Source organism: Mobula birostris, chromosome 3 (genome assembly GCF_030028105.1).
Source record: "Mobula birostris isolate sMobBir1 chromosome 3, sMobBir1.hap1, whole genome shotgun sequence".
Classification (NCBI taxonomy): domain Eukaryota; kingdom Metazoa; phylum Chordata; class Chondrichthyes; order Myliobatiformes; family Myliobatidae; genus Mobula; species Mobula birostris.
This window is the reverse complement of record NC_092372.1, coordinates 62,646,686-62,666,182: the sequence shown is the minus strand read 5'-3', so window position 1 is coordinate 62,666,182 and position 19,497 is coordinate 62,646,686. Positions and strand designations below refer to the sequence as shown.

Here is a 19,497-nt window from a genome sequence, read left to right as displayed (position 1 = left end):
TCCTTATGTCATGATAATTCAAACAATATCACACAGAACCAATTACTAGTTACTAATTCAATGAAGTTAAGAATGTTACATCATTGCCAACAAGATTTGATGGCCACATTACCTGCTGCATTGTATTGATGATATTCAATTAAATCAGGAATATTATCAAACAAATGCTTTTCTGCGAGATAGTACAGCCTGTGAGGTGTCTCAGATATCTTTATATGGTAATGTCGAATAGATCCCTCTCTGGGAAAAAAAGCATAATGTAAAGTCAACAATTATCCTTTACATTTATTCAAAGAAACACTGGTGATTATGATTTCTCATCACCTTTGATTTTTGCCAATTATTTTAAATACATACAACATAAAAATGATTATTTCATTAAATCTTCCATAATTTTGAGTTTTCCATCAAATTCAGAGAACCAGAGAAAACTGAAGCCAATTTAAAAAATATTTAATTCCAGTTAATCATTTTTCCCAATACACAGTATCGAAAATGTTTCAGAAAATTTTAGTATAGCTTCCTTCTAACCCTATTCTGTGAACAACGCTCATCCCTTGTGCACTTTATAAGTTTTCTTGATTTGTTCTTACTTTCAAGGATTTGTATAGATTCACTGAAAGTCTTGGTGTTTTGCTAGCATCTAGTTCACTTTTCCTTTCTACTTCCCTCTTCTGTACCCTTAGCAAATGCTTACATAATTCAGGAAAGACTTCAATCACCACTAGTCTGAACTGATTCTATAATCCAGACTCACTTTCAATTCATGTTCTCAGTGTTAGATTTACTTGCACAGCTTGTATTCTTTTGCACATTGACTGTCTGTTTACATAATTTTTCATAAATTCTGTGTATTTCTTTTTCCCCGTAAATGGTTGGTATACTTTTTGGATTAGATGCCTTCCTTCAGGTTCAGTGTAAAAAAATTTAAAATAAATAAGTCTGCTTCAGAGGTCAAAATCCTGCAGTTTTCTCTAACCAACTTCACCTCAGTGTTCCCTCTCACCCCACAGCTCTTTTTGCTAGCTTATTTTACTGCATCAATTAAGTCAAACAATGAACTTGAAACCAAAAGTCAACTGCCAACAGTTCTTTCAAAAACCAAACTGTAGTTGATATACCCAAATAAAAGGCATGCTTAGTTATTGAAACAAGCATTCAAATATTAACAGTTCTATATAGGTGAAAATAATGTGTAGTCATCCAAAATATAATTTACTTAAATAATCCAAGAGGTGAGAATCAAATCTATATGTCATAATGCCAGATGCAAGCGGTTCAAAGCTTTCCCAACCACACCAAGTGGGAAAATGAATATTTCTAATATTAAACCAAATAACCCGTAAGTAAATAAACTGAACGTTTACCCTCCAAATTTTGTGTAAAGGGAAACTGTGTACATCCCAGACTGGCTGGAATCTCTCACAAGAAATCCTCCCTCTTTATCCTGTAAAATAAATAAAAATTAGTATCTCCACAAAGTAATAACATACAAAGTAAATGAACAAGTGCAAAGTTAGTAGTTGGTTTCACCTCAAAATCCCCTTGAATTAATATAAATTTAATGAATAAACTGAAGGCATTTTACTTTTATAATCCTGATTGGGATGGCATACCCATAAACAGAAGATTATGAATTTTATTCTTCTCTCTAGGAGTTAAAACATGCAATTTCAACAGGCATTTCAATAAAGTATTTCATGGGTACAAGACAGTCAGAGTGCCATATTTGAATTGAGATACTGATTGACACTCTGCAGGTTAGGCAGCATCTCTGGAAAGGAAACAAAATTAGTTTTTCATCCCAAGGCCACCATCTGTAGCTCAAATCCTTATTGAGTGCTCACTGAGGAGTCAGCGGTGTAAAGGATGAGCAGCTTTAAGTTCTTGCTTGTCAACACCTCAGAGGATCTGTCCTGAGCACAACACATAGATGCAATCACAAGGAAAGCTCTACTTCATTAGGACTTTGAGAAGGTTTTGTATGTTAGAGACTCTTGCAAATTTCTATAGAAGTACGGTGAAGAGCTCCTGGTATGGAGGCTCTAATGTACAAGATCATATGAGGCTGCAGATAGTTGTGGAATCAGCCGGCCACATCATGGGGCAATCCTCCCCACCACTGGGGACATCTTGAAGAGATGATGCCTCAAGAAAGTGCCGTCCATCATTAGGGACTCTCACCATCTGGGACTTGCCCTCTTCACGTCACTACCATCAGGGACCCACACTCAAATGATTCAGAAACAGCTTCTTCCACACCACCGCCCCCAACCCTGCCATCAGATTTATGAACAGTCCACAAACTCATGAACACTACCTATCTTTCTTTTTGCACTGTTTACTTATTTTGTCATTTATAGTAATTTTCTGCCTTTGCATTGTACTGCCACTGCGAAATAACAAATTTCATGCCATATAAAACAGTGATAATAAATCTCAATCTGACCAACATTTAGCGGTCAATGACTGCCTGAAAACAGATAATCTTATTATGCCCTAACTCTTATTGTATCCTCATGTTATAATGATGATTACACTTCAAAGGTTCTTCATCAACTGATGAGGCCAAGATCTTGAGATTGCAAGTTTTCTATTCAAAATACCTTAGAGAGACTACCAATGTGACAAAAGCAACACTGCAGAATTGACAAAAACAATATTTTAAAAGTCATCTAGCACCAATTTCATGAAAGTTGCGGTTAGGTTTTGAGCTTGTATTTTCTTTTGTTGTTACAACAGATACTTTTTGGATAAGGAACCTAAACGACATTGGATCAGGAATGGCCATTTGGTACTGGCAAAAAGAATCTGATCAACATTACTCTTGAATAAACTGAACATATTGAGCATTTGCAACCTACTGGCTAAGGAAGTTTAAAGACTCACTTCACTATGTGGAGAAATTTAGACACATCACAGCTTTAAATGGTTGATCACTTAACCTGATAATGACACTTTTCTTGGATTCGCCAAGGGAAGCTGTACTTCAACATGCCTTCACAGAATTTTCTGGATTTCAATTAGATTACCTTTTATTCTTCTAAATGCCAGATGATGTAGACTTTACTAACTCAATCTCTTGTCATTGGGAAATCCATTCTTCCCAGTAATCAATCTCATGAAACTTTGTGGTACCCTGTCAGTTAAGTATACTCGATCACAGAAGGAGATGCATATGTTTGCCATACTCCATCTGGGACTTTGATAAGATTAATTTACTTACAATAAGCAGCTGGCAATAAAGCCTAACATATCAATGACCTTCCTAACATTTTGTTGTCATCCTCAGATAAATAAAAGGACAATTTAAATGCTAGATTTGGGCAAAGAGGATCAGGGTTTTGGACTGAGTTGCAAAGTGAAGGGTCTCAGAGGCAGATAACTCACTGAGATCACAAAATTTAAACAGCAGAGGACTAAAAAGGAGAACGGAAATGTTAAATAGCAATTGAAATCTGCAATCTACCCTTTTTCCTAGCCTTCTTTTGAATGTCAGCCTACAAATGACTGAGCTCTAGACAATGGTGCTTGGTCACAATGTGGCAGTTGTTAAATGGTGTTGGAAAACAGAATTCTTATCAGACAAGCCCCAAGATAAAAATAAAGAGGAAGTTACTCGTTAGCCAACTTAATTTTGCCTTATTTGGAACAACTAGACAAAATATGAAAACAACTTCCATGTCTATGCTTACCCACTACAACCTAATGGAAGGTATCACAACTGTCAAGCATGTTCAAACTAATACAAACAAAACAGTTGTTCACATTCAAGAACACTTCTAAACTATGATTTAAAAAGCAAATTGAAATTTAAAAAGGTTAAATTTTCTGATGGTCCTTACAACCGGAAAAAAACATTTTGTATTTCTCTAAATTGTACTGCTGTTATGCACATTCTAATTTTGGAAAACAATAAGACAAAGCAAAAAGAAACTACCTGGTCCTGCACTAATCTTTCTATTGGATATGTATGTGCAGCACATGCAGGGGAGAATACTATTTGTGTTGTAGACTGGCACGACAGCTAAGATGGAAAAAATATTGGCTCATGGTACATGAAATGGTAGGCTTGTATCCACCTGAATTTAGAAAAGTTACAGGAGACTTGGAATGAAATATAAAAGATCCCATGGAGTGTTGAGAGAGTGGATGTGGAAAGGATGTTTCTTTTCATGTGAGAATAAAAACCAAGGAACAACTGTTTAAAAGTAATGGGTCACCCTTTTAAAACTGAGATGAGCTATTTTTTTCCATAAAGAATGCTATAATTTTGAAATTCTTCTTCAAAAGGTAAAGGGAATAAGTTTTTGAATATTTTGAAGGCAGAGGTGGATAAATTCTTGAAAGAGGTTGACAAGTCACTAGAGGTAGACTGAAATCGGCCATGGCTATGGTGAAGCCATGGGGCTATGTTCTAATGTAATGGCACTACATCAACAAGTGACTTTAAAGGGGTTTATTTTCTGTAATGCAGTAACTTTGGGGAGATGCTTAGCTCTTGATCAAGCAAGATGACTTAATCAAGCAAGGAATGGAACAGGGGACAGAAGAAGCATGTATGTGTTAAGAATTGATGCTGTTTCATAAAACTGAAGGAAAATATGTTTCATCTGTATATGCAATGATTATGAAATAGATCAATACAAATAATTCAAGGTGGCCTTGATGAAATTTTGCTGAAATGTCTTCAAACAAGAACAGGGCACATTTTAATTTAATTTGTATGACTTAAGAAAATATATTTAAATAAAGTATATAACATTTTATAAATGTTATATACTTTTTATAAATGGTTTATACTTATAAATTTTTATAAAAGTTTTAACATTTCGTAATAATACTGAAATCTGTAATATATTAACTACGTATATCTGACATATCAACTACTACATTCGACATTTTGCAAAAAAAGGCAATGTTAAGAAATACTGTAAAGGTAGCCCCAGATTTTGTGCTCGTCCTTTTGACTTTATCAGTAAGTTATCCAACCGGTTTTTTTAAAAATGTGTAATTTCTTTGTAACTAAAAAAACGTATTTAAGCATTACCTCAGATTTTAGTAAATATTCTGCTTTACTTCTATTAGCATTTTTGCAATACCACCTAGACAAAAAAGGAAAACAGATCAGCGCATTAGGTACTTTCCAGCAAACTGTATCCTCAGCATTATAGTTTGTTTCAATTTTTTATAACCAGTTATTTACACTTTTGCAGCCTAAGGAAATTTGTATGATATTTGCCTGCTGTAGCTTTGGGATATTCCAAGTTGATAAAAGGACTACACGTTTGTAAATTCTTCCTAATATAATATATTATATTTTTAAAAGTCATGCTGGTGTGCCAAAGTCCATTTTGATGTCATCTGCATACTTACTAATCATGCCACCTGCATCCTCATCCAATGATTAACCTATTTTAGACTGTTGGATGGATTAGAACGATTCTGATTATGATCTTTGAAAATTATTTGGATTCATGATGATTTCTGGAGTGAATGGGAAAATGTGCAGCATTGTAATTTGAGAAAAGAAGAAGAAAATATGGAACTACTAGCCATTTAGAATTATATCAGAAAAAAGTCTCAAACACAGTCTTTAGAAAATGATTGGTGAGAGTCAACATGCTCTATGAAAAGAAAGCCTCATCTAACAAAGTAGTGTGAATGAGAGGGCTACTATTAATGGAGAAAACCTGTATTTTCAAAAGGTATTATTATTCACATCATTGGCAGCTTATGCCTCAGTTTTGATTACACTCTCACCTTCCAATCAGGTTACATAAGCCTTGGTTTGACGCTTGGTGCAGTAATGAGAGTATTTGGCACTATAAGAAGTGCTGCCTTTGGGATTAACAATAATTAAACCAAAGCCCTATTCGGTGCCTTAGGTCACAGAAGAAGAGTTATCCCATGTGCTGTTCAATGTTTATCTCTGGTCTCTGGCAGAACAAGTTTAAGTTTATTTTAACATCTATTCTAACAAAAGCTATCAATGGCCTCTAAAATATTATAATGAATGGAAAAGAAGGCCCCTTTAGATCCCTAGCTGATGGGTTAGTTGGGCCACTCTAAATTGCCTCTAGAGCGTAGATCAATAATCGTTGAAATGAGAATAAAACAAAAATAGGATTAGTATAGGGTTAGCGTAAATGGTTGATTGACAGCCATCATGGAGCCTGCAGGTTATCAATCAAGCATTAGCTATGAAGCTGTAGCAATGGCTATGCCACTGATATAGATATCAGTGATAATGCCCTTACTGAAGCACAGACACTGTGAACTTGTATTGCCAAGGTTCCGGTTGGAAAATTGCTGTCTGCTCACCCTCCTTCTGAAAGGGCCTTTCAACCTACTAGCACAGTGTTCTGCTCTGCATGCAGCCTCCACTGCTTCCACGGCATTATGTATTGTAAGCACAATACCTTCTGAAGAAGGAGAGATGGGAGAAAGTAGAGAGAAAAATAGGAGGGAACAGATGCAGGGGTTCCCAACCTGGTTAACGGTAGAGGTCCATGGCATAAAAGAAAGATTGGGAACTCCTGACTAGGAAAGAGAAAATAATTGTTGTGGAGGAGGATGGGGATCAGAGACCGAGGTGGAAAAAGAGACCCTATGATATCAAGACAAAGATAAAAATAGAGGGAAAGGAGCAAAAGGGCAGAGGACAAATATAGAGGTTCTTCAGGAAAGGAGAGAGGATGAGTAGAGATGGAACAAAAGAGAAAGGGATGAGCAGGGACAATAGGGAAGAGAAGGAGTGGAACAAGAATGTAGGGAGAAGGACAGACTTGCTGCCTTATGGCAACTTTCACAACTTCATGGTACTTCAAAGCATTTCAAAACCAATAAATGTTTTCAGAGCCACAAACATGAGGAAACCTGCAGATGCTGGAATTTCAAGCAACACATATAAAAGTTGCTGGTGAACGCAGCAGGCCAGGCAGCATCTATAGGAAGAGGTACAGTCGATGTTTTCAGAGCATAGTCAATATTGCAAAGTATAGAGATGTAGCAACCAATATGGTTGCATAAGTAGCAAAATAAATAACCTTCTGAGATCCTGGGTGAAAAATACACATTGTGCACAATACCACCAGGAAAAATCACATCTGTCTCTGAAAAATGCCATGGGACCAGTTTAGTATCACATCTGACAATAAAGCATTCCTGCAGTATGACATCAAAACATCAGCCTAGATTTTGAACACATCTGTCTGGAGTGGGAATTAAACTCATGCTATCCTAAGTTAAAACTTAGGGTAATTTAACACAAAACAAAATCTATAGTATGACTGCAAAATAGAAAACTGTTTGACTTACTCATATTTTTCTAAATTACTGGATTTCTTCTCAGTAACATAGTTACTTGGTATGTAACCCTCATTTCTGTAAAGAAAAAATCAAAAAAATCTGATGATACAAGTACCTTTAACATTTCCTTGTATTTTAGGTCTTGGCTTTATACTAACTGTCTGAGACTGTGCAACAGGACAATTCTAAAGTTGTACATTCTTTCAATGGCTTCATGTTTCTAATGTCAGTTGTCCACTTTCATATATGGGTACAGAGATTTAATGCAAAACTTATAGACCATCTAAAAGCAGTATTTCTCAGTAGCTACCCATTTCAATTCCACTTCCCATTCCCATTCTGACATGACAGTCCATGGCCTCCTCTACTGCTGTGCTGAGGCCATACTCAGGTTGGAGGAGCAACAACATATGTTCTGTCTGGGTAGCATCCAACCTGATGGCATGAGCATTGATTAAGACCATAAGACATCGGAGCAGAATTAGGCCATTCAGCCCATTGAGTCTGTTCCTTTATTCCATTATGGCTGATCCCGGATCCCACTCAACCCCATACACCTACCTTCTCTCCATATCCTTTGATGCCCTGACCCATCAGGAAACTATCAACTTCCACCTTAAATATATCCAAGGACTTTACCTCCACCGCAGTCTGTGGCAGAGCATTCCACAGATTCACTACTCTCTGGCTAAAAAAATCCCTTCTTGCCTTAGTTTTAAAAGGTCATCCCTCAATTTTGAGGCTGTGCCCTCTAGTTCTGGATACCCCCACCACAGGAAACATCCTCTCCACATCCACCTTATCTAATCCTTTCAACATTCAGTAGGTTTCAATGAGATTCTCCCGCATTCATCTAAATTCCAGTGAATACAGGCCGAAAGGTGCCAAGCACTCCTCATGTGTTAACCCCTTCATTCTGGACTTCCTCGTGAACCTCCTCTGGACTTTCTCCAATGACAACACATCTTTTCTGAGATATGGGGCCCAAAACTGTTGACAATACTCCAAGTGCGACCTGATTAGTGTCTGATAAACCCTCAGCAGTATCTCCTTGCTTTTATACTCTATTCCTAGTAATTTCTAAGGTAGGATTATGTTGGGCACAACTTTGTGGGCTGAAGGGTCTGCATTGTGCTGCAGGATTTCTATGTTTTTATGGATACAATAGGGTTTTTTAAGACTTTTGGAGCTTAGTAAAATAGAGGGCTTGTGCTAGGGAAATTCCAGGCAGTCTCTAGAGTAGGTTACATGGTCGGCACAGCATTGTCGGCCGAAAGGTCTGTAGTGTGTTGTAGTAGGCTTATTCAGAAAGTCAGAGGGTATGGGATCCAGGGAAGTTTGGCCAGGTAAGTTCAGAATTGACTTGCCTGCAGAAGGCAGAGAGTCGTGGTGGAGGGAGTACATTCAGATTAAAGGATTGTGACTAGCGGTGTCCCACAAGGATCTGTTCTGGGACCTCTACTTTTCGTGATTTTTATTAACGACCTGGATGTGGGGGTAGAGGGGTGGGTTGGCAAGTTTGCAGACAACATAAAGGTTGGTGGTGTTGTGGACAGTGTAGAGGATTGTTGAAGATTGCAGAGAGACATTGATAGGATGTAGAAGTGGGCTGAGAAGTGACAGATGGAGTTCAACCTGGAGAAATGTGAGGTGGTACACTTTGGAAGGACAAACTCCAAGGCAGAGTACGAAGTAAGTGGCAGGATACTTGGTAGTGTGGAGGAGCAGAGAGATCTGGGGGTGCATGTCCGCAGATCCCTGAAAGTTGCCTCACAGGTAGATAGGGTAGTTAAGAAAGCTTATGGGGTGTTAGCTTTCATAAGTCGAGGGATAGAGTTTAAGAGTCGCGATGTAATGACGCAGCTCTATAAAACTCTGGTTAGGCCACAATTGGAGTACTGTGTCCAGTTCTGGTCGCCTCACTATAGGAAGGATGTGGAAGCATTGGAAAGGGTACAGAGGAGATTTACCAGGATGCTGCCTGGTTTAGAGAGTATGCATTATGATCAGAGACTAAGGGAGCTAGGGCTTTACTCTTTGGAGAGAAGGAGGATGAGAGGAGTCATGATAGAGATATACAAGATATTAAGAGGAATAGATAGAGCGGATAGCCAGCGCCTCTTCCCCAGGGCACCACTGTTCAATACAAGAAGACATGGCTTTAAGGTAAGGGGTGGGAAGTTCAAGGGGGATATTAGAGGAAGATTTTTACTCAGAGAGTGGTTGGTGCGTGGAATGCACTGCCTGAGTCAGTGGTGGAGGCAGATGCGCTCGTGAAGTTTAAGAGACTACTAGACAGGTATATGGAGGAATTTAAGGTGGGAGGGGTTATATGGGAGGCAGGGTTTGAGGGTCGGCACAACATTGTTGGCCGAACGGCCTGTAATGTGCTGTATTATTCTATGTTGTATGTTCTATGTTGACATACTTAGGTATAGAATGTTCTGTCCAGATAGTATGCAAATAATGCTTTCTATTGTATTTCAGTGCTTCTAACGATAATACACCAATAACAAATTAAGGACTAATTTTGGCCCAATGTGTCTTCATTCTTCTACTTTATCTCCCTAACCCAAGATTAAAAGTTATCATTTCATGTAAATTCAGGCCCTGAAGTAGTACAGATCAGCAAATCATTGGGAACCTTACAAAAATTTATCAATAATAGCAGATGCATAAAATGATGAGTCCACTTCTGTCAGAAGTGCTATTCTATTCTAACATTTGTTACGGAGGATAGTATTTGTCTAACCAGCAACATGTGTGGTAATATAGTAATGATTTGCAGGATCAGATCGGTTGTGGTTGCAACCTGCTGTTCAAAACCTTACATTAGCAGTTAACTTTAATTTTAAAATTAATTGTCTAAATCCTTTTACCTGTTGGGAATTCAACTAGTTATTTAACATTTTAAAAATATTTCCAATATACTTCCAAAGTGAGGTTAATGGGAATATTTCATCATACTTTGGCAAACCAGTAACCTTCTCACAACACTTAACCGTTCATGTGTCATCACCAAAAGTCGTTACCCAATTTCCAGATAAACAACGATCAGCACAGTTGATTGTCAGTTGATCTGACAGTTATTTCTGTTGAAAAATTTGGCCCCAAAGTTGAGTCTATCATCTTGCAATATCATCTCATTAAGCATTTTGCTCAGTATTAATTTAAAACGTCAACAGCATTTGCTGTTTCATTGGCCCTTCACTCAGCTCTGGAAAAACCTGGACAATAAAGATGCAAAGGTCTGAATGCTCTTTATTGATGTCCCTTGAGACTCACCGTTGGTCAGGGTTGACAATGGACAGTGTATCCCAGCTGCCTATGTGATATGCAGGGCGGTATGATATAGGGAGCAAGCTGGTGCCTATGTAGCACGCTTCCACTCTCCACAGAGCTGATGAATCCAAACCAAAGGCAGACACGGATATAGTTTGCCACCAGTGGTGTCGAAAGAGTTGAACTCGTAGGACTACCTTAGGGACTCCAGCTCCAGATTTTTCCTTGGGGTTTACTCCCAAAGCCTCCCCCATGAGGCCACAAAGCAGCAGTTGTTTGAGATTCCTTTTCCTTCTTTCTGGCAACCACAGCTGACAAGCCTGATCTGCCTGAAACAACTGGTTTTAAGGCACCAGTAACCTGCCTTTTCCCTTCTCCTGTCAATAGACGTAGCTCCGCCACACTTGAAGGCCAGGAGCTGGACTTGGTTGTTGGAAGCTAGTTGAGATGTATGCCATCGGGAGCATTTAATTGGAAGTGGGAGCTTATCCCCACTACCACACCTGGCTATAACAACCTTAAGGAACCATTTGACTGCGGCTCAGCATTCAACACCATCATCCCCTTGAAACTCATCCTTTAGCTCCAAGGGATTTGGTACCTCCCAGTGCAACTGGATTCTTGATTTCCTCTCTGGCATACCCCAGTCAGTATGGATTAGCAACATCTTCTCCACAATCATCATCAGCACAGGTGCAACATCAGATGCGTGCTTAGCCCCCGCTCTATTTACTTACGTTCGTGACTGTGTGGCTAAGTACAGCTACAATGTTGTACTTATGTTTCCTCATGAGACACCATTGTTTTTAGCCAAATCAAAAATGGTGATAAATTGGAGGGAGATTAGAAATCTGGTACCACAACAACAATTTCGCACTCAGTATTAGCAGAACCAAAGAGATGATTACTGACTACAGGAAGAAGAGGCCAGAGGCCCGTGAACCAGTCCTCATTAGGGAAGGGAGGTAGAGAGGGTCAGCAGCTTTAAATTCCTTGGTGTCTGTCCTTGGACTAGCATATACAGAAAGTGAAATCACAAAGAAGGCTTGGCAGTTTATGTAGATTTGATATGTCACCAAAAGCAATAGATGCACAGTGGAGAGGATTCTCACTGGTTGTTCACAGCCTGATATGGAAATACCAATGGCCAAAAATTGAAAATGCTACAGAAAGTGGTCACTTCAGCCCACTACATTGTATGCAAAGCTCTCCCCACCATTGAGCACATTTATAAGCAGCGCTGCCACAAGAAAGCATCATCTATCAAAGACCCCCACACTCTCCAGTCCATGTCCTCTTCTTGCTACTACCCATTGAGCAGAGCTACAGAAGCCTTGGGTCCCACAAAACCACGTTCAGGAACAGTTATTACCCAGGCTCCTGAACCAACATGGAACGCTTCATTCGCCACTACTCTGAACTGATTCTACAACCCACAGGCTCACTTTGAAGCACTCTTTGCAAATCTTGTTTTCAGTATTAACTTTTATTTACACAGTTTGCCTTCTTTTGCACATAGATTGTTTGTCAGTCTCTGTCTGTTTATGTTGTTTTGTAATAAAATTCTATTGTGTTTCTTTTTTTCCTGAAAATCTCTGCAAGAGAATTAGTCACAAGGTAGTATATGGAAATATACACTCAGTGGCCACTTTATTAGGTACACCTGCACATTAATGCAAATATCTAATCAGCCAATCATGTGGCAGCAAGTCAGTGCATAAAGAACATACAGACATGATCACGAAGTTCAGTTGTTATTCAGACCAAACTTCAGAATGGGGAAGAAATGTGATCTAAGTGACTCTGACCATAGAATGATCGTTGATGCCAGGGTGATTTGAGTATCCACTGGGACTGTCACACACAATAGTCTCTAGAGTTTATAGAAAATGGTGCAAAGATCAAGAAAATCCAGTTAGTGGCAGCTCTTTGAGCAAAAATACGTTGTTAATGAGAGAGGTCTGAGAAGAATGGCCAGACTGGTTCAAGTCAACAGGAAGGTGACAGTAACACAAATAACTACACGTTACAAAAATGGTGTGCATAAGAGCATCTCTGAACGCACATCATGTCAAACCTTGAACTGGACGGGCAACAGCAGCAGCAGACCATAAACGTACACTCATTAGTCACTGAATGTATATGTACTATAATAATACATTTAATTTGAACTTTTGAACTCAAGTACACTGTAGCTTAAGAAATTTCTTTGCATGTTAATTACAGTAAAATAGGATTGGGATAAAAGTGCAAATAGTGTGGAAATTTCAGATCCAAGATTCATGGAACAGAGCTGGCCAGTTTTTACATGTAACACCGCATTGTAACTAACATTCTTAACTCAACGTACACCAATCTCCATTGATGCCCTGCAGTTCCTCACAGTCCTCACAATGTAATACAGCAAGGGTGATCTTCCCAGGATACTATTAAAAGGATACACCATTATATAACTATAATTTCCTATTATAATGGAGTGTTTCCAATGAATGGATGCTACAATGAAGGAAGGTACCAGGAGAGTGGTCTCAAGAAACCAAGACAACCAATACAGGAATCAGAATCAGGTTTATTATCACCGGCATGTGACATGAAATTTATTAACTTAGCAGCAGCAGTTCAATGCAATACCTAATCTAGCAGAGAAAAATATAATAATAGTAATAAAGAAAATAAACTAATACTAACAAATAAGTAAATCAATTACATAAATTGAATAGATTTTAAAAACATGCAAAAACAGAAATACTGTATATTAAAATAAAAGTGAGGTAGTGTCCAAAGATTCAATGTCCATCAAGGAATTGGATGGCAGAGGGAAAGAATCTGCACAGATTGTGGTCTTCCAGTTAGAAAGTCGAGGATCCAATTGCAGAGAGAGGTACAGGGGCCCAGCTTCTGCAACTTGTTTATCAGGATTGTAGGAATGATGGCATTAAATGCTGAGCTATAGTCGATGAACAGTACCCTGACAAAGGTGTTTGTGTTGTCCAGGTGGTCTAAAGTCATGTGGAGAACCATTGAGATTGTGTCTGCCATTGACCTATTGTGGCAATACGCAAATTACAATGGGTCCAGGTCCTTGCTGAGGCAGGAGTTCAGTCTAGTCATGACCAACCTCTCAAAGGATTTCATCACTGTCTACGTGAGTGCTACTGGGTGAGTCACTAAGGCAGCCAATGTTATTCTTCTTAGGCACTGGTATAATTGTTGCCGTTTTGAAGCAAATGGGAACTTCCACCCGAAGCAGTGAGAGGTTGAAAATGTCCTTGAGTACTCCCGCTAGTTGATTGGCACAGGTTTTCAGAGCCTTACCAGGTATTCCATAGGGACCTTCCACCTTGCAAGGGTTCACTCTCTTTAAAGACAGCCTAACATCAACCTCTGAGATGGAAATCACAGGGTCATCAGGTGCAGTGGGGATCTTCACAGCTGTAGTTGTGTTCTCCCTTTCAAAGTGAGCATAGAAGGTGTTGAGTTCATCTGGTAGTGAAGCATCACCTCCATTCATGCTATTGGGTTTCGCTTTGTAGGAAGTAATGTCTTGCAGACCCTGCCAGAGTTGCCATGCATCTGATATCACCTCCAATCTCATTCGAAATTGTCTCTTCACCCTTGAAATAGCCCTCCTCAAATCATACTTGGTTTTCTGTTACAGGCCTGGGTTGCCAGACTTGAATGCCACAGATCTAGCCTTCAGCAGATGATGTATCTCCTGGTTCATCCACGGCTTTTGGTTTGGGAATGTACAGTGAGTCTTTGTAGGCACACACTCATCCACACAGGTTTTAATAAAGTCAGTAGCAACTGCAGCATTCAGGTTCAAAGATGAATCCCTGAATACAGTCCAGTCCACCGATTCAAAGCAGTCCTGTAAGCGCTCCTGTGCTTCCCTTGTCCATACCTTCTTGGTCCTTGCTGCTGGTGCTGTAATCTTCAGTCTCTGCCTATACTCAGGGAGTAGAAGTACAGCTAGGTGATCAGACTTCCTGAAGTGAGGGTGTGGAAGAGCACAGTAGGCATTCTTGATGGTGGTATAACAATGGTCCATCCAGTGTGTTGTTTCCTCTGGTGTTGCAAGTGATCTGTTGACGGTAGTTGCTTAGTGATTTCTTTCAGACTAGCCTGGTTAAAATCTCCCAAAACGATTGTGAAGGCATTAGGGTGCGCTGCTTTGTGCATGTTGATCCCATTGCTCAGATCATTTAAAGCCTGCTTGATATTGGCCTGAGGTGGAACGTAAACTACTACCAAAATGATCCCAGAGAACTCCCATGGTAGATAAAAAAGACGGCACTTTACTGCTAGATATTTCAGGTCTGGTGAGCAGAATTGTTTGATATGATATGTTTGTGCACCAAGAAGAGTTGATCATGAGGCATACTCCTCCACCTCTGCTTTTGAGAGACTCTATAGATCTATCCTGACAGTATATAGTAAACCCATCAGGTATGTACTTTGACAAAGAGGATGTAAAAGACCTCCAGGATTTAGCCAGATTCTCCTGGCAGGAGATTATCAACAAGATCTTTAAAAGGACATGAATGTATTTAATGAATATGCCTTGCTTTAGGAAATCCTGCAACTCCCCTGGCTACAGTAAGTGAAGCCTCCTGTACTTTGTCTTTCAAACAGCACCAATTCAGACAAAATGGAGTTTGTTCAACCTGATTGTTCCACAAGTAAACATGATTTTTCAAATCATTGAGGTCCAAATCGGACTACAGATTTGTTTTGTGCGGTGTATCACCATTGACATATGTGACAAAAAAAAAGATGAACTTTGTGTCAAATAAATGAAAGACAAATATCTTGATGAGCATGAAGCCATCCAGAATTGCACGCAATATTATTCTACCCATTGTTACCCCAACTTTCAACAGCACAGTGGAATATTTATGAGGAGCTGTATTATCAAACTTCTATCCCAGTTCTCCTTATGAACAGTTGTTCAAGGATTTTTTTTATTTCAGATGCTGTGTACATAGTTTACTGCTATAAAACATTAATTTATAGCAATTTTGAAAGTGCACAATTATGACTAACAGTCCCATATCCTCAAAATCTCTTCAGTACATGAAGAGGAACTAACCCTATATGTGGAATATATTTCTATTGCCTACAAATTTTGTATCCTCTCTAGCCACGGGCAAAGTTGCTAATGTTGTTCTGTTATTCAAGAAAGGAAATTGGAGTACTCCTGGAAACTATGGACCAGTGAAGTTTCACATCAGTGGGAGGAAGTTATTTGGGGAGGATTCTTGGGGATAAGCCTAATTAGGGACAGTCAGCATGGCCAAGTTATCACTGACTTGATAAACAGATTTCCAGGATGTGACAAACAAGCTGTGGATGTTATGTACATGGATTTTGGCAAGGCATTTGACAAGGTACCTCCTGGTAGGCTCACCCACAAGATTAAGATGCATGGGATGCATAGTAACTTGGCCAGTTGTATTCAGAATTGGCTTTGTTTATAGGAGACAGAGGATAACAGTCGATTAAACTTACTGAGGCAAGAAGTCCATGACTTGTAGCAAACCTTCCTTAAAGGGAAAGGAGAAGTATTTTTGTTTTACACAGAGAGTGGTGTGTGCTTGAACTGCACTGCCAGGGCTGGTAGTGGAGACATGGAGACAAATATTAAAAAGGCATTTAAGATGTGTTTAGATAGGTGCATGGCTGTGCAGAGATTAGAGAGATATGGAAAATGAAGTGATGAAGTGTTTTGAGAGGTAGGTGATGAAACATATCAACTCCTGTCTGAAAGGCAAGTTGATTGACTCCAATTTGCCTATGGGCACAACAGGTCTACAGCAGATGCCATTTCATTGGCTCTTCACACAACCCTGGGACATCTGGACAGCAAAGGTGTATACATCAGGATGCTCATTATTGTCTACAGCTCGGCATTCAATAATATCATGCCCTCCAAACTAATCAATAAGATTCAAAACCTTGGCCTCAAAACCTCCATGTGCTACTGGATTCTCGTTTCCTCAACTGCAAACCCTAGTCAGTTCAGATTAGCAACAACATCTCCTCCACAATCTCCATCAGTATGGGTACTCCACAAGGCTGTGTGCTTAGCCCCCTGCTCTACTCACTTTACACTTATGACTGTGTGGCTAAGCACAGCTCCAATACCACATTCAAGTTTGCTGATGACACTACTGTTGTAGGCCGAATCAAAGGTGGTGACAAATCAGCGTATAGAAGGAAGGTTGAAGATCTGGCTGAGCAGTGAACCAACAACCTCTTATTCAATGTCAGTAAGACCAAGGAGCTGATTATTGACTTCAGGAGGAGAAAACCAGATGTCTATGAGCCAGTCCTCATCAGAGGATCAGAGATGGAGAGGATTAGCAACTTTAAATTCCTTGGTGTTATTTTTTTCTGAGGAACTATCCTGGGCTCAGCCCACAAGTTCCATTATGACGAAAACACGGCAGCACTTTCACCTCCTTTGGAGTTTGCAAAGATTTGTCATGATATCTAATACTTTGACAAACTTCTACAGATATATGGTGGAGAGTATATTAACTGGCTGCATCACAGTCTGGTATGGAAATACCAAAGCCCTTGAACAGAAAATCCTACAAAGAGTAGTGGATATGGCCAGGTCCATCATGGGTAAAGCCCTCCCCACCATTGAGCACATGTAAATGGAGCGCTGGCACAGGAAAGCAGTATCTAACATCAGGGGACCCCCCCACCATGCAGGTCATGCCCTCTTCTTTCCTACTGCCATCAGGGAGAAGGTAGAGGATCCTCAGGACTCTACCCACCAGGTTAAGGAACAGTTATTTCCCCTCAACCATCACACTCTTGAACGAGAAGAGATAACTTCACTCAACTTCACTTGCCCCATCATTGAAATGTTGCTACAACCTATGGACTCACTTTCGAAGACTCTTCATTTCAGGTTCTTGACATTGTATTGTTTATTTATTGCTATTATTTCTTTCTCTTCATATCTGCACCTGCATCTTTATCTGTACCTAACAGCAATTCCTTTGCTTGCATCTTCGGAAACAGCTCTATTTCTATCTTTAGTATCTCTATTTTACCCTTTCAGAGTTCTTTTGAAGACCCTGACCTGGAGTTACACGCTGACTTCAGTTCTTTGCGGGAATGGGACCCACTCTCAGGGTCTCAAAACTGATTACTATTCGATATACCAAGGATGTGGCTTAGAAGACTAGTGCGCCTTCAGGGTCTAGGGATTTTGTGGCTCTGGAGGCGACCAGACTCAAGGCTGGTGCCGCTGCAGGAAACTGGTGTGCCGTGGGAGACAGAATATCGAAAGCAGCAAGCTGGCTTCAGAGACCCAAGTGCTTTGGGCACAGAGCTCAGAAGAAACGATGCAACTGACTTTTACCATCGTAAATCAGCGTGCTGTTTTGTTGTGTCTCCCCTCTCACTGTAAAACTGGTACACCTCCTTTTTCCTTGTTAGGGAGAGAGGAAGCCTATGATATGTTGAATTACTGGGTGAACAAGTAGTCTTTGGAGTACTGCAAATCTGTGTCTTTATTGATACTTTGCTGCACGCTTGAGTGTTTGGTGGGAGGCACCAATGCTTTTTTTTGCTGGTGGGGGGGGGGGGCGTTGCTTTGCTGCTGTTTATGCGTGGGTGGGGGAGCTGGGAAGGGAATTAGGGGTTCTAATATTTAACTGTCATTAATTCTTTGGGGCACTCCTCTGTTTTCGTGGATGTTTGTGAAGAAAAAGAATTTCAGGATGTATATTGTATAGATTTCTCTGATATTAAATGTACCTTTGAAACTTTGCACGATTTGTTGTCTTTTGCACACTGGTTGAACACTCAAGTTGGTCTCTGTTAATTTTATTAGTTATTGTGCCTGCAAGAAAACAACTCAGGGTTGTATATGATGGCATATATGTACTTTGATAATAAGTTTACTGTGAACTTTAGACATGGATATGGACATTGTAGAGGCAGAAGGGATCATTTTGGTTAGTCATTTAACTAGTGTAGTGCAACATCATGAGTCGAAGGGCCTACTCCTGTGCAGACCTCTTCTATATTCCATGTTCTTAGAATTAGTATGACTCCAATAATCTTCTGTCCAAGTATTTGGAAATCCTGATGATTTGGCATTGGCTTAGCAGGTCCTGTTTCCCATGTTGTCTTTAAACTAGCCAAGGTCTTGGTTCCTGTATTCCATTTAAACTCACCGGAGCCTTGTTTCACACACTTAATTAAACTCATCTTGGTCCTTTCTCCCATGCTCTTATTAAACTCATTAGGGCTCCATTTCCTGTGCTGTCTTTAAAGACAGCACCTCCATTCCAGAAGATCCCAAAGATACTCAATAATTGGAGTTTTACTATACTTTGTATTTCAAATATTGCATGATGGCAATTTTATTAAAAATAATGCAGGTGATGAAACCTGAACAAACATGCTTGAATGATTCAAGCAGTATTTTTGGAGGGAGAAACAGAGTAAGTGTATATATTGCTAAATAATTTTATGATTCCAAAGGAAACATATAAATTGACATATAATGTATAACTATATTGCATTCAAGTCACATCCAATGCTCAAGTATATTGGTTTCAAGTTACTAGAGTCAGTAGAACCACTTACCCATCCTTATCTCTTGCTCTCCACCAATGTATATCAGACTTTGTTAACAGTGCATATTCTTCACCCTTAATTAGACTTAAATCATGGGGCTCTTGTGCTTCAAAGTCATACATCGCAAGAACGAGCTCAGCTTCTTCCTCTTCTTCTGCCACCTCCTCTTCATTATCTTCTGGTAAATATTCAGACGGCTTCCAGTCTCTTCCTGGGAGATTGTTAAGCTGTTGGTGAATATGAGAGAGTGAAAACTTTTCAATAAAAAGTAACTTGCATAGGTCAGATGCCATGAAA

At 39.6% G+C, this 19,497-nt stretch overlaps 1 protein-coding gene across 4 annotated transcripts in view; it reads right to left on the bottom strand.

Moving 5' to 3' along the window:
- tec (tec protein tyrosine kinase) overlaps window positions 1-19,497 on the bottom strand; it is a 161,749-nt gene that overhangs the window by 40,579 nt on the left and 101,673 nt on the right. For all 4 annotated transcript variants that reach the window (XM_072252748.1, XM_072252747.1, XM_072252750.1 and 1 more), the window contains 5 exons: window positions 19,210-19,427; window positions 7,321-7,386; window positions 5,051-5,105; window positions 1,368-1,447; window positions 113-240 (listed from right to left, as the gene is read on the bottom strand). In XM_072252748.1, coding sequence (XP_072108849.1) covers window positions 113-240; window positions 1,368-1,447; window positions 5,051-5,105; window positions 7,321-7,386; window positions 19,210-19,427 — 547 coding nt within the window. The remainder of the gene's footprint in view (window positions 1-112; window positions 241-1,367; window positions 1,448-5,050; window positions 5,106-7,320; window positions 7,387-19,209; window positions 19,428-19,497) is intronic.